The sequence below is a fragment of the Mytilus trossulus genome, chromosome 1 (genome assembly GCF_036588685.1).
Source record: "Mytilus trossulus isolate FHL-02 chromosome 1, PNRI_Mtr1.1.1.hap1, whole genome shotgun sequence".
Lineage (NCBI taxonomy): Eukaryota > Metazoa > Mollusca > Bivalvia > Mytilida > Mytilidae > Mytilus > Mytilus trossulus.
In genome coordinates, this window is record NC_086373.1 from 49,227,995 (window position 1) to 49,244,502 (window position 16,508).

Here is a 16,508-nt window from a genome sequence, read left to right on the forward strand (position 1 = left end):
ACTTTATATTTCATAGCCTTATTTGTATTTGTAAAAATAATTATATACCCAAATTTTCAATTATTTTGCATGCCCATCTTTTATTTTTGTTGTAACAAGTGTAACTTCAAACAACAATGCAACAGTATCTATAATACTAAAATTACGAGGTCCAATTTATCAGCCGGCATCACTTTAAAACGATGAATCAAAGAATTCAACTTTATTTATAACTAATTAAGTACAATGGTGTAGATTAAAAATTACACCACTCCAGACCCTTTTGTTTTCCAGATAATTAATATTGCCAATAATTAACAAGTTGTGGGTCGAATCCGATACCGATACCAATTTAGTATATTCACCTGTTACTTTAACCTTAAATGTACGTTCCGCATCTGACAGGCGCACCACCAAATGGTGTATTTGATTTTGCTTTAAACACGGGTCATAATCACAGGGTCGACACAACTAAATTCAATCATTGTCAAATTGTTCCCTATTGTAGTTTTTTAATTAGTAAGACTTTCTGAGATAATATATACGAATATTAAAAATTTGGACTTAACTTGAAATAAGGCGTATAGGTACAGTTTTCAATTTGTTAGCGGACATGACGTAAAACAGCGAATCAAAGAATTGAACTTTATTGGACAATGCTGTTGATTAAAAATACTCAATTTAAGGACCTGAATATTACCAATAATTGAAGAGTTCTAGGTCGACGGGTTCAAACAGAAAGATTTGAAAGCAGAGAAACTGTATCTTATAATCGGCACGACTTTTATCAGATGATAATACCAATACAAAAATAAGGCTTACGCATAGTTATATACTTTGATTCAGTCACGGACCCGCGATATCACGGGTGTGTTCTTGTATTATATAAAGAGAAATACAGATTAAAATTATATCATGAATATTGGTAATGATTTGTAAAACTCAGAATTGTTAAGTAGATTTAAGACACAATTCAAAATTTTCAGAATATGTCAAGCCATACTGAGAAAAAATAAGAATGTCGAGAATATGTCGAGAAATTTCAAGACAGTATTCAAATTTCAAGACTTTGTCAAGAATTTTTAAGACCATACTAAGAATGTCGAGAATATGTCGAGTAAATTTCATACAAATTTAATATAAATGAGGATTTGTCAAGAATAATTAAAACCCAAGTCATACTTTTGGAGAATGTCGAGAAAACATTTATGCAAATTAATACTAAAAGTTGTTCTTTTCAGACTTTAAGACTTTTGTAGTGATGTGAATCTTCAATATTGGACACTATACAACATTGTAGACAAGAATATAATTAATAACAACAAATCTGTTATTGCTAATTTTGTATTTGTATCCTTTTTCAGTTTCTCTCTATCTATTCAAAACACAAAAACGGTTGAACAAATCGCCATTTAATGACAGTCAATCATTCAAAGAGGGATATTGTCTTGCTGACAAATTTGCTGTGAAGTTTGGCAATTATACAATTATAAAACATTAAAAGCACAAATAAAAGACCACACTCATACATTTTCACATTCAAAACGATACCCATTCCACCACGCAAATGTTTATTTTACTTATTTCATTAGTTTTCAGTTTTAATATTACAATCAAACTCATAGATACGATTCCTAAGTACAAATATGTATGTGTACATGAGCTACAAATGTAGTATGTTTAATTATTGTAAACATGTCTTGAGTATTCTCGATTCTTAAATCTATGGACGTGTTTTTTTTTATAGTAAATAATTATGTAAAAGTAGATAATAACGCAGAATTTTTTTTGAACGAGTGCATTATTATTAATTTTTATGATCAATAAAGAAAAATCGTTTAAATGCTTTTCGATTCCCAGACGAAACATAAATCAACATTCAACATTCAAAAACTGAATTATACTTTTTTTGGAAGTAATTTTTCATGTCAGTTTCAACTCTAGATAAACCAAATGAAAACAATTGGTGTGTATTGCATTCCAAATGCACAGGGAACTATGTCTTACGGAGGGCAGAGCAACTAACTAAAAGTATTTAATAAATAAATAACTAGAGGTTCTCAAGAGCCTGTATCACTCACCTGTATCTTCTGTTGTTTTGAAATCATATAAAATACGTTTAAATCATCATTAGTAGTATTATAATGTATATATTATAGATTATTAGATATTATATAGTATTATATACTCATAAAGTATGTACGACAATAACAAAAGACGGCAAAATTTCCTTTAAATAACCAATTCAGATGCAGCCACCCAACAACGATTTGCCTTTTTCGTCTCAAATTACAAAGCAGAAAGGTCAAAACCTGATTATCAGTTTTACCCATATCAGATTTACTCTAATTGCTTAAGTTTTAGAAATATAGACAAAAATCTGAATTTTACCCCTCTGTTCTATATTTAACCCTGTAGGCCATGTTGGTTGGTAGGCGTTGGTTTTCGGACACATTTTTTAACTTGATACCCTAATGATGATTGGGTGCAAGTTTGGTTCAATTTAGCCCAGATGTTTCAGAGGAGAAGATTTTTGTAAAAGTTTGCACGACGACAACGCCAAGTGATGAGAAAAGCTCCCTTGGCCCAAAGCATCAGGTGAACTTAAACGGTTTTCAAGTTATGTTGCAATGTTATTTTTCTGTTTGAGCTATAGCTAGTGACAGCACAAATGCAATCCAGAGTGATTGGGATAATGAGCTCCACATGTGTTTCCCAAATATATTTTATTTGACATATCATATAGAGTTTAGCTATTATTTTAATAATAGTATATCTTTAGAAATATGCATCTTTTCTGTTTGGCTTCACTTTTGCATATAATGCTTTTTTTTTTACAGAGAACCTGACACCATATGGCACAGCCACGCAAAGTTCGTCTTATTCGATTGACGAAAATAAAGGTAGACCAGAATATGCTATCAAACCTCCAATATCAAATCAATATAGTCTAGATCAGTGTTCAAGTACAAAACTGACAGGAAGTGGCAATTTGAAAGTATGGTGGATGTTTGAATTCTCTTTCGACACAGCATACATCACAGATATAACAATATATTACAGAGAAAACTGTAAGTATACTTATAGTTTATAATTACATGACTTGTATATTATCAATCATTTTTATGTGTATCCTCATTTGTTACAACAAAATCTGCTTAAATACTTAATTCTGCATTCTAGTTAAATAAAACCAATATGGATTTAACTTCAACGGAGCAGCAACCATACAAAAACGGTAACTAAAAAGACTTTCTTTTCATACCTTTCTTCCCGTACAATGTGAACAATTTAACGAGATATTAAAAAATTTCGAGGCAAGGTTCACTCAATTCGACATGTTGACATATATTTTTACTTATTTCTCCGTTAATATAGAACGGTTGTAGAAAATATTACACCTCACAATAGAAAATAGTTATATATGTGTACACATTCTTCGATAACATAAAGATAACAAATAAATAAACAGAAATCAACCTTTTATCTGTCCAATCATGTTCCGTCACCGCGCCGGATATTAGATACCATGGAGTCCAAACATTTTTTGCCGGTGTGGTTTAAATACAGTTACACAGACACATTTTATATTAATATTTAATCAATTGAAAAAATGAAAATTACCTGGCGTTGAAAACGTTTTAGGTGTAAATGGTCTGCCGTCACTTTGTCCTAGTCCAATATATCAAAAGTGGATATTTGCCCTTTCGAAATGGATGTGCTTCTTCGTTGCTTCTGGAGACGACTGACGGCCTTTGATCGATATAAATCGGGCATCAATTTGGTCTATTTTTATTCATCTCTTCATCAATGTTAGCTTCATCTACCTGCACCCTTTTTTTCTCATATTTGGACAGTTCAAATAAAATGTCTATTTCAGTCCATGTGAAAGGATGTGCTTTCATTTTTTTTTCCAAGTCCCTGGGACTTCAGGTGTTTCCTTTTGGCAGATAATACCTCTCCGATGTTGTAGAATTCAATATTTATTCCATCCGATCCATGAAATATCAAGTTCATATTCCTCATCTTTCTGAGATCGGACAGACAAGAAAAATCCGTCTAAGTATATATTTAGTTCAGGTACAGATATGTCCTCCACTGGCCGTGACTCGTTGTCCTCCCTCAACCATTCAGTTATTCAGTTAACAATTTTACCTCACCTTTTGTTTTTCTGAAATAATTATTTCTTTTACCATTCTGTTTATAAAAACATACATGTTTTGTATCACAGTAAAATTGGTATTTGGGGCCTCATGAACAAAAATCAGCATTGTGTGTGACAACGACTTTTACTAAGACAGATTCCCTGAACATGTTGAAGGTTACTGCAACATGTGTTAAGTGTTTCTCAATGATCAGTGCTGTCGGCAATCGTATCAATTTACACGAACAGCTGCCTTCATTTTGGCTCAGTAGAAATTCATTTGTTTATACCAAATTAAGAATTACACAACTTCGGTTCAAGAAAAAAATCTACTATATTATATGAAGTCAAATTTTCCAAATGACTCCTATATACATTGAGTTATCAAACTAAAGAAAAAAGGTTTAAAGTCATATGAAAATATATTGTACTCATAAATGTGATTAATTTACAATTGTTACAGATGCTATTAGAATGGATGGATTTAAATTATATGTGACCAATACATCAACCATTCCACCTGAAGGATTTCTCTGTTACGAAGATCCTAGTACAGGTCTTCCAAACACCACTCAGACAATTCCATGTAATCAACTTGGAAAATATGTAATTTATTACGACAGCTCCGGATCGGATGAATCAAGTAAAACAGATGTTTATGAACCTATTATTGAGTTATGCTATGTTGCCATTAATGGTGAGTGATGATTATTCTGTTTTCCCTTTTATCTTCAATACATTTGACCCTTCTTGACGGTATTTTGACTAAACCTTTTTTATAAAAATATGATGTAATCTTATATAAATTAGACAGCAATTAAACATGATATTTTGCTGGCAACTATTTGATTGTCCGCTTAAATTGATACACTAGTATCTATTCCTATTTTTTGTTTCAAACTGTTAAACTATGAATTTATAAAAAGACATGCATTAGTGGTATATCTCGAAGCAAAATTTTGATTTAGAAACGTTTGCAAGTCACTGGTACTTGCAAATAATACTTGTGATTATGAAATAAAAAATATGTTTAACCTTCATTTTAATCAATATTGGTGTGTAAAAATAAGTCACATTTATGGGTCTAGTTAAATACATATTTATTGAAATAGCGATACAGATAATTTTTTTAGTAATTTGATACAATAACCAAGTGCACCTCCAATTAAACATTTATTTTACTTTTTTAATACATAATTAAAGTTTAAAGAACAATACATCTTAAAAAAATATTCTTATTCATGAAATCGCACGACTAAAAAACGCAAAGATAGCCTCTCATACATTTTACTTCATTTATTATACTGAACGTTCTGTCCTTACTGTCTTTCAAATTTTAAATTGGAAGTAACTACCTATGACGTCCTGTATAATACAAGTGAAGGAAGATGCCTTTAAGTAATGTTGACAGTCCATGAACAAGGTCGTTTGAGGTTGAAACGTAGAATTTGAACTTGTCTTTTAAATCATCCAACTGACTGTTTTCATAAATAATCAATGTTTGATTGATCTAAACAAGTGGATGACACTAACTAAAAAAATATTTCCCGCTGAGCCATAATATAGAGTGAATTATCTCCCTAGTATTAACTAATCAATATCTGGCATTTAAACGTGAAGTATGATAATAATAAAATTATTTAATGCTAGTGTTCTATACACCTGCAATCAACGTTTGTTTACCTTACGGAGGGTGAAATTCAACCCAAAGCATGCTATTTAAGTAGAAACTTTTTATAACTTTCCATTGGATATACTCTTTTGGAACTATATTGGAAAATACGTCACTATCAGTTGATAAACAATTTGTCATTATACAACATAAGTCAAACCAAACAGAATCCAGAGTGTTGAAATGTGATCAATATCTTGAAATCATAAAAAAACAAGTAAGCACAGCTTCTTACAATCACAAAAGTCGAAAGCATTATAAATCATCATCTAGCGTATACTTGAATAACTGACATAAACAAACTTAGATCATCATTTTAATTCAAGGTTGTCAAAAGAGTAATTGGGGGAATAACTGCGAAAAATCGTGTGCAACCAGTTGTATAGAGCAGCATTGCTTTCCTGAAAATGGGACCTGTATTTTTGGAGGATGTAGTGATGAAAAATGTTTGAACGGTAATTGCCATAACGAAACTGGAGTTTGTACCGACGGTTGTAAAGATAATCGAACAGGACCCTATTGCAACAAATGTAAGTCATACTTATTGTAATGGTAACTTTGTCATGGCCTATGTATAAATAATTCACGTACAAAATATATTAGTTGTAAAATACAAATAGAAATAGATGAGACACAACTTTAATGAATGTTTGGACGCTTCAGGAACATGCAGAACCGCTTTATTTATATTTTAGTTAAAATAGTTGTTAACCTGAACTTATGAGAGTTTAACTTTTAAATTACATCGGTGTTATGTAATCATCATATGAAGATGCAGCACACTTGAATATATTATCTAAACCGTCGAATTCACCATTCTGCAGCAGAATTTGTAATTGCAATACTATATCTTTAATGGATAATTTCTTAATGAGTTTTCTTTTTTAAAAATCCCTTTTTAAATTCTGATTGAATTCCCAATATAGATTACACCTAAATTTGACTTCCAAACATGTGGTATATCATTTTAATTTGAACCGAAAGAAGTCCCAACCTACACATTTTGTCATACAGTCAACAGTTTTGCGTGATCAGTTTTTATCGAGTCTAAATCTTTAAATATTTCATTTTTGTCTGAAGAGGAAACACCTCTAGTTTATGATTTCTAAGATAAGAGTGGTGCGACGTTAATACTTGTTCTATTTGCAGATAACAATGCATTTAAAGGTTCCATTTTACTACCACCAAGTGATAATACAGTAAATAGTCTAGTCAATGATGGAAATAAAACCTCATGTGTAACAATAGAAGGTCCGGAAATATGGGTTCAGGTTGACATCAAAGAAATAAGCATAGTGACGATAATTTATCTATATTTAAGCGGTATGTTTATTATAATTCATCATATAACATTTTTAAACTAACTGTTTAAGTCGCTTTTTCCTCTGTGGAAGTCAATTTTATAAAATGTATCTATTCGACGAGTGACACTAACAATAATATTTCACTGTAATGAACCCACCTAACATACGACTAAATTAATGCCATTTGAAAGCACATCATCTGTACTACCTTTTTTTTCCCCGGTCGTCAAATATTCGTATGGTGAAGTTTCCGTCAAATCACGATCGCAATGAAAGGTCAGTAGGGACAATTTACTATTTTACAAGATGTCAGCTTTTTTGCATATTTTGTTTTCTGAATAATGATATTGTTTATAGAAATATGACCATCTGTTAGAACAATTAAACAAATGATAAGAGTTACTTAAAAAAAAACTCTTTGGAAAATTTTTTGATAAAAATAGCGAAATTTTCCATAAATTTAAGTGAAAAGGATGAAAATGCGTGAAAGCCAAAATGTTTGTCTGTGTTCCAATTGATATTCACAATAAAACCAAATACAGTCACACCTGTTTAATTACTGCAACTACGCTTCTTTTTAATTAAACTGTCAATAACAACAAGCCATGCAGTTTCCCAAAACTCTTTCAACCTTCAAAAAGATAGTCTTTTTAGCATTTGTATGTTCAACCATTATTGTATGTAATCAAAATTAGGCTGAACAAAATCATTAAATAAGAAAAACGGTTGAAGGATATAAAACACAAGAAATTCATGCCTTAAGGATGTACTTAGGTGATCTTAGGCAAAATTATATAAATCAAGAATTCAAAATTGATACTTTAAGTAAAGGATTAAAATAAGTTAAAAATATTGGTAGGTCAAGGATCTCCTTTTGAGATATTTGATTTATATAATATGGCGGGAAAAGGCTGACTCGGACATTTGCCTTATATTTGCCTTCGCATTTTTTGAAGAAAATCAAAAATCTGCTTACGTTTTTTCAAATGACCTTTTATGAGCTATAAAGGCTTATGTTAAAAGATAAATAGGTGTTATGGGGCAAAATATTTTACCTCGTATCGTATGGAAAAACATCAAGGAGTCCGAACATTTGACACTTATTCCGAAACCTCACCTAAGTACATCATTAAGGGGAAGGTTTGGGAGCTTCACTTTGAAATACCAATATGTATATGTTTTTTCTTTGCTGCATCGTCCATTGGCTAAAAAGTATAGTAAAAAATATACTGAACTCCGAGGAAAGTTCAAAAAGGATTGATTGTTGGATTTAAAGGCAATTGTCAGTCCTATTAGCATCTTAAGTTTCAAGAGCGACAAGTCTTCATTGGTGTAAGTCCACGGAGTGTGAAAGTAACATCCGACTTTCGGCAGGAAAACCGCAATTTTAGTCAACAAAAAATTATATATAAAAGCAAATTTACAGATCTAACATTGTTGGGTTGATGTTAAGACGAGTTGTATATACATAGTGTACATAGCCATGTATCACCATCATTGCTGGTGATCCGGTAAATGAATCTGTTGTAGAGTACTACTTGTATAATGACTATATAATAGCAACGATAAATCCTACGGGGCAATTGATCATATAAGTATGATACAATACACTACAAAATATAATATATAACAAGTCTTAAAGGGTACAACATCACCTGAAATAACAATAAAATTAACAAATGTTAACAGATATCCTTCATCAGTATTAGCACGATGTAAAATGAATCATATCAATCATTTCTGATTATTAAACTTTAGGTGTCAGACCACCAATTACTCCGTCCAATTTAGAAAGTATGTAAAAGTAGACCTACTCTGACACAAAATAGTGCTTTTGATGTCCTTGTTTACTTAAACTAACAAACAAATTTGCAGAAATGAAACTTTTGGTGAAAGATAAAAATATCTAGATCATTTTGAGCCAAAATTTACTTGTCTATGAGTTTGCATTAAAAATTGAGGATTAATGCGCTCCATAGTATGCTAATTTTAGATTTCCAGAAAACCAGGTTTTTGTTTTGGAGTACTTCTATTTAAAGGTCAGTTATTTTGTTAGAAGGCTTTAAAGGTATGCTGAAAATTGGCATGTAGAAAGCTGAAACATGTACAATTCAGGATATACCTGGTTTCTATGAAGTTAAACTTAAGGTAAAAATTTTAGAAAGCTGTGAAAATTGCAAAATTTGGTTGAACAGATAGGGATTTATAATTGGTGGTCTGACACCTTTAAGAGAAATGTGGTGAAACCCAAAATTCAGATAACAATTGATTTTTTGGTCTTAACTGATTATTTGTAATAGAAGTAGCCACATTTTAATCTTTTTGGGGGTAAAAAGTCACATATTGCAAATTTGGAGCCGTAAACCTGAATTTGTGCTATTTTTAGCTTTTCCCACCCTGACAATATGCTTTCATATAAAAAATGTTATAAATTGTTATAAATGCACAGTAAGTTGTTTCTGTGGTGTTAAACATTAAACCATAGGTTGATTACTACCCCCAAAAAAATTGTTGTCATGAAGATTTAATGAAATTATTTGATTTTTACCCCTTATATCATTGCGGCATACCATGTATATGGCAGACAACATAGCCTGATATAAACACTGCATAAACTAACAAAAATCTCATTTATTATCTCAAATGAAAGTTTTATACCTTAAATTTTATTGACTGATAGTAAATAAAACAGTTAGATGGCCAACACTGCACTTTTGATCAGTTTATAGTCACATTACTGACACCAGGTGTAAAAAAGGGGGGTCAATATTCCTTGATTCTTCAATACCTTTGATTTTTTACTAAACTCATTGTAAAAATTGTGGAAAGTCTTTAAAGCAGTAGAACAAACAAGGAACAATCAACAAAAACTGATCTTGACATTGAAAGTTTATGTACCTCTAGTCCAAAATGAGATTTTCAAGTATTTTCTATCAAAGGCTTACATTACAGTCAGTTTAAATTGAGCTGTGAAATTTGTAATATGAGTCGCATTATGCTCAGAAAGGATTTTTTTACTACAAATTGACTAAGGATTAAGAAAAAACAAAACAAAAGATTTCTGATCAACTTTTTTTGCTCTTTAAGAGAAATGTGGTGAAACCCAAAATTCAGATAACAATTGATTTTTTGGTCTTAACTGATTATTTGTAATAGAAGTAGCCACATTTTAATCTTTTTGGGGGTAAAAAGTCACATATTGCAAATTTGGAGCCGTAAACCTGAATTTGTGCTATTTTTAGCTTTTCCCACCCTGACAATATGCTTTCATATAAAAAATGTTATAAATTGTTATAAATGCACAGTAAGTTGTTTCTGTGGTGTTAAACATTAAACCATAGGTTGATTACTACCCCCAAAAAAATTGTTGTCATGAAGATTTAATGAAATTATTTGATTTTTACCCCTTATATCATTGCGGCATACCATGTATATGGCAGACAACATAGCCTGATATAAACACTGCATAAACTAACAAAAATCTCATTTATTATCTCAAATGAAAGTTTTATACCTTAAATTTTATTGACTGATAGTAAATAAAACAGTTAGATGGCCAACACTGCACTTTTGATCAGTTTATAGTCACATTACTGACACCAGGTGTAAAAAAGGGGGGTCAATATTCCTTGATTCTTCAATACCTTTGATTTTTTACTAAACTCATTGTAAAAATTGTGGAAAGTCTTTAAAGCAGTAGAACAAACAAGGAACAATCAACAAAAACTGATCTTGACATTGAAAGTTTATGTACCTCTAGTCCAAAATGAGATTTTCAAGTATTTTCTATCAAAGGCTTACATTACAGTCAGTTTAAATTGAGCTGTGAAATTTGTAATATGAGTCGCATTATGCTCAGAAAGGATTTTTTTACTACAAATTGACTAAGGATTAAGAAAAAACAAAACAAAAGATTTCTGATCAACTTTTTTTGCTCTTTAAGAGAAATGTGGTGAAACCCAAAATTCAGATAACAATTGATTTTTTGGTCTTAACTGATTATTTGTAATAGAAGTAGCCACATTTTAATCTTTTTGGGGGTAAAAAGTCACATATTGCAAATTTGGAGCCGTAAACCTGAATTTGTGCTATTTTTAGCTTTTCCCACCCTGACAATATGCTTTCATATAAAAAATGTTATAAATTGTTATAAATGCACAGTAAGTTGTTTCTGTTGTGTTAAACATTAAACCATAGGTTGATTACTACCCCCAAAAAAATTGTTGTCATGAAGATTTAATGAAATTATTTGATTTTTACCCCTTATATCATTGCGGCATACCATGTATATGGCAGATAACATAGCCTGATATAAACACTGCATAAACTAACAAAAATCTCATTTATTATCTCAAATGAAAGTTTTATACCTTAAATTTTATTGACTGATAGTAAATAAAACAGTTAGATGGCCAACACTGCACTTTTGATCAGTTTATAGTCACATTACTGACACCAGGTGTAAAAAAGGGGGGTCAATATTCCTTGATTCTTCAATACCTTTGATTTTTTACTAAACTCATTGTAAAAATTGTGGAAAGTCTTTAAAGCAGTAGAACAAACAAGGAACAATCAACAAAAACTGATCTTGACATTGAAAGTTTATGTACCTCTAGTCCAAAATGAGATTTTCAAGTATTTTCTATCAAAGGCTTACATTACAGTCAGTTTAAATTGAGCTGTGAAATTTGTAATATGAGTCGCATTATGCTCAGAAAGGATTTTTTTACTACAAATTGACTAAGGATTAAGAAAAAACAAAACAAAAGATTTCTGATCAACTTTTTTTGCTCTTTAAGAGAAATGTGGTGAAACCCAAAATTCAGATAACAATTGATTTTTTGGTCTTAACTGATTATTTGTAATAGAAGTAGCCACATTTTAATCTTTTTGGGGGTAAAAAGTCACATATTGCAAATTTGGAGCCGTAAACCTGAATTTGTGCTATTTTTAGCTTTTCCCACCCTGACAATATGCTTTCATATAAAAAATGTTATAAATTGTTATAAATGCACAGTAAGTTGTTTCTGTGGTGTTAAACATTAAACCATAGGTAGATTACTACCCCCAAAAAAATTGTTGTCATGAAGATTTAATGAAATTATTTGATTTTTACCCCTTATATCATTGCGGCATACCATGTATATGGCAGATAACATAGCCTGATATAAACACTGCATAAACTAACAAAAATCTCATTTATTATCTCAAATGAAAGTTTTATACCTTAAATTTTATTGACTGATAGTAAATAAAACAGTTAGATGGCCAACACTGCACTTTTGATCAGTTTATAGTCACATTACTGACACCAGGTGTAAAAAAGGGGGGTCAATATTCCTTGATTCTTCAATACCTTTGATTTTTTACTAAACTCATTGTAAAAATTGTGGAAAGTCTTTAAAGCAGTAGAACAAACAAGGAACAATCAACAAAAACTGATCTTGACATTGAAAGTTTATGTACCTCTAGTCCAAAATGAGATTTTCAAGTATTTTCTATCAAAGGCTTACATTACAGTCAGTTTAAATTGAGCTGTGAAATTTGTAATATGAGTCGCATTATGCTCAGAAAGGATTTTTTTACTACAAATTGACTAAGGATTAAGAAAAAACAAAACAAAAGATTTCTGATCAACTTTTTTTGCTCTTTAGGTGTCAGACCACCAATTACTCTGTCCAATTTAGAACGTATGTAAAAGTAGACCTACTCTGACACAAAATAGTGCTTTTGATGTCCTTGTTTACTTAAACTAACAAACAAATTTGCAGAAATGAAACTTTTGGTGAAAGATAAAAATATCTAGATCATTTTGAGCCAAAATTTACTTGTCTATGAGTTTGCATTAAAAATTGAGGATTAATGCGCTCCATAGTATGCTAATTTTAGATTTCCAGAAAACCAGGTTTTTGTTTTGGAGTACTTCTATTTAAAGGTCAGTTATTTTGTTAGAAGGCTTTAAAGGTATGCTGAAAATTGGCATGTAGAAAGCTGAAACATGTACAATTCAGGATATACCTGGTTTCTATGAAGTTAAACTTAAGGTAAAAATTTTAGAAAGCTGTGAAAATTGCAAAATTTGGTTGAACAGATAGGGATTTATAATTGGTGGTCTGACACCTTTAAGAGAAATGTGGTGAAACCCAAAATTCAGATAACAATTGATTTTTTGGTCTTAACTGATTATTTGTAATAGAAGTAGCCACATTTTAATCTTTTTGGGGGTAAAAAGTCACATATTGCAAATTTGGAGCCGTAAACCTGAATTTGTGCTATTTTTAGCTTTTCCCACCCTGACAATATGCTTTCATATAAAAAATGTTATAAATTGTTATAAATGCACAGTAAGTTGTTTCTGTGGTGTTAAACATTAAACCATAGGTTGATTACTACCCCCAAAAAAATTGTTGTCATGAAGATTTAATGAAATTATTTGATTTTTACCCCTTATATCATTGCGGCATACCATGTATATGGCAGATAACATAGCCTGATATAAACACTGCATAAACTAACAAAAATCTCATTTATTATCTCAAATGAAAGTTTTATACCTTAAATTTTATTGACTGATAGTAAATAAAACAGTTAGATGGCCAACACTGCACTTTTGATCAGTTTATAGTCACATTACTGACACCAGGTGTAAAAAAGGGGGGTCAATATTCCTTCATTCTTCAATACCTTTGATTTTTTACTAAACTCATTGTAAAAATTGTGGAAAGTCTTTAAAGCAGTAGAACAAACAAGGAACAATCAACAAAAACTGATCTTGACATTGAAAGTTTATGTACCTCTAGTCCAAAATGAGATTTTCAAGTATTTTCTATCAAAGGCTTACATTACAGTCAGTTTAAATTGAGCTGTGAAATTTGTAATATGAGTCGCATTATGCTCAGAAAGGATTTTTTTACTACAAATTGACTAAGGATTAAGAAAAAACAAAACAAAAGATTTCTGATCAACTTTTTTTGCTCTTTAAGAGAAATGTGGTGAAACCCAAAATTCAGATAACAATTGATTTTTTGGTCTTAACTGATTATTTGTAATAGAAGTAGCCACATTTTAATCTTTTTGGGGGTAAAAAGTCACATATTGCAAATTTGGAGCCGTAAACCTGAATTTGTGCTATTTTTAGCTTTTCCCACCCTGACAATATGCTTTCATATAAAAAATGTTATAAATTGTTATAAATGCACAGTAAGTTGTTTCTGTGGTGTTAAACATTAAACCATAGGTTGATTACTACCCCCAAAAAAATTGTTGTCATGAAGATTTAATGAAATTATTTGATTTTTACCCCTTATATCATTGCGGCATACCATGTATATGGCAGATAACATAGCCTGATATAAACACTGCATAAACTAACAAAAATCTCATTTATTATCTCAAATGAAAGTTTTATACCTTAAATTTTATTGACTGATAGTAAATAAAACAGTTAGATGGCCAACACTGCACTTTTGATCAGTTTATAGTCACATTACTGACACCAGGTGTAAAAAAGGGGGGTCAATATTCCTTCATTCTTCAATACCTTTGATTTTTTACTAAACTCATTGTAAAAATTGTGGAAAGTCTTTAAAGCAGTAGAACAAACAAGGAACAATCAACAAAAACTGATCTTGACATTGAAAGTTTATGTACCTCTAGTCCAAAATGAGATTTTCAAGTATTTTCTATCAAAGGCTTACATTACAGTCAGTTTAAATTGAGCTGTGAAATTTGTAATATGAGTCGCATTATGCTCAGAAAGGATTTTTTTACTACAAATTGACTAAGGATTAAGAAAAAACAAAACAAAAGATTTCTGATCAACTTTTTTTGCTCTTTAAGAGAAATGTGGTGAAACCCAAAATTCAGATAACAATTGATTTTTTGGTCTTAACTGATTATTTGTAATAGAAGTAGCCACATTTTAATCTTTTTGGGGGTAAAAAGTCACATATTGCAAATTTGGAGCCGTAAACCTGAATTTGTGCTATTTTTAGCTTTTCCCACCCTGACAATATGCTTTCATATAAAAAATGTTATAAATTGTTATAAATGCACAGTAAGTTGTTTCTGTGGTGTTAAACATTAAACCATAGGTTGATTACTACCCCCAAAAAAATTGTTGTCATGAAGATTTAATGAAATTATTTGATTTTTACCCCTTATATCATTGCGGCATACCATGTATATGGCAGATAACATAGCCTGATATAAACACTGCATAAACTAACAAAAATCTCATTTATTATCTCAAATGAAAGTTTTATACCTTAAATTTTATTGACTGATAGTAAATAAAACAGTTAGATGGCCAACACTGCACTTTTGATCAGTTTATAGTCACATTACTGACACCAGGTGTAAAAAAGGGGGGTCAATATTCCTTGATTCTTCAATACCTTTGATTTTTTACTAAACTCATTGTAAAAATTGTGGAAAGTCTTTAAAGCAGTAGAACAAACAAGGAACAATCAACAAAAACTGATCTTGACATTGAAAGTTTATGTACCTCTAGTCCAAAATGAGATTTTCAAGTATTTTCTATCAAAGGCTTACATTACAGTCAGTTTAAATTGAGCTGTGAAATTTGTAATATGAGTCGCATTATGCTCAGAAAGGATTTTTTTACTACAAATTGACTAAGGATTAAGAAAAAAACAAAACAAAAGATTTCTGATCAACTTTTTTTGCTCTTTAAGAGAAATGTGGTGAAACCCAAAATTCAGATAACAATTGATTTTTTGGTCTTAACTGATTATTTGTAATAGAAGTAGCCACATTTTAATCTTTTTGGGGGTAAAAAGTCACATATTGCAAATTTGGAGCCGTAAACCTGAATTTGTGCTATTTTTAGCTTTTCCCACCCTGACAATATGCTTTCATATAAAAAATGTTATAAATTGTTATAAATGCACAGTAAGAGTTGTTTCTGTGGTGTTAAACATTAAACCATAGGTTGATTACTACCCCCAAAAAAATTGTTGTCATGAAGATTTAATGAAATTATTTGATTTTTACCCCTTATATCATTGCGGCATACCATGTATATGGCAGATAACATAGCCTGATATAAACACTGCATAAACTAACAAAAATCTCATTTATTATCTCAAATGAAAGTTTTATACCTTAAATTTTATTGACTGATAGTAAATAAAACAGTTAGATGGCCAACACTGCACTTTTGATCAGTTTATAGTCACATTACTGACACCAGGTGTAAAAAAGGGGGGTCAATATTCCTTGATTCTTCAATACCTTTGATTTTTTACTAAACTCATTGTAAAAATTGTGGAAAGTCTTTAAAGCAGTAGAACAAACAAGGAACAATCAACAAAAACTGATCTTGACATTGAAAGTTTATGTACCTCTAGTCCAAAATGAGATTTTCAAGTATTTTCTATCAAAGGCT

General features: G+C 30.7%; 1 protein-coding gene across 1 annotated transcript in view; it reads left to right on the forward strand.

Annotated features, from left to right (window-relative positions):
• Nucleotides 1-1,089: 1,089 nt before the first annotated feature.
• LOC134723611 (plexin-A1-like) overlaps nucleotides 1,090-16,508 on the forward strand; it is a 130,951-nt gene continuing 115,532 nt past the window's right edge. The window contains exons 1-4 of the mRNA XM_063587207.1: nucleotides 1,090-1,096; nucleotides 2,820-3,050; nucleotides 4,587-4,820; nucleotides 6,945-7,066. Coding sequence (XP_063443277.1) covers nucleotides 1,090-1,096; nucleotides 2,820-3,050; nucleotides 4,587-4,820; nucleotides 6,945-7,066 — 594 coding nt within the window. The remainder of the gene's footprint in view (nucleotides 1,097-2,819; nucleotides 3,051-4,586; nucleotides 4,821-6,944; nucleotides 7,067-16,508) is intronic.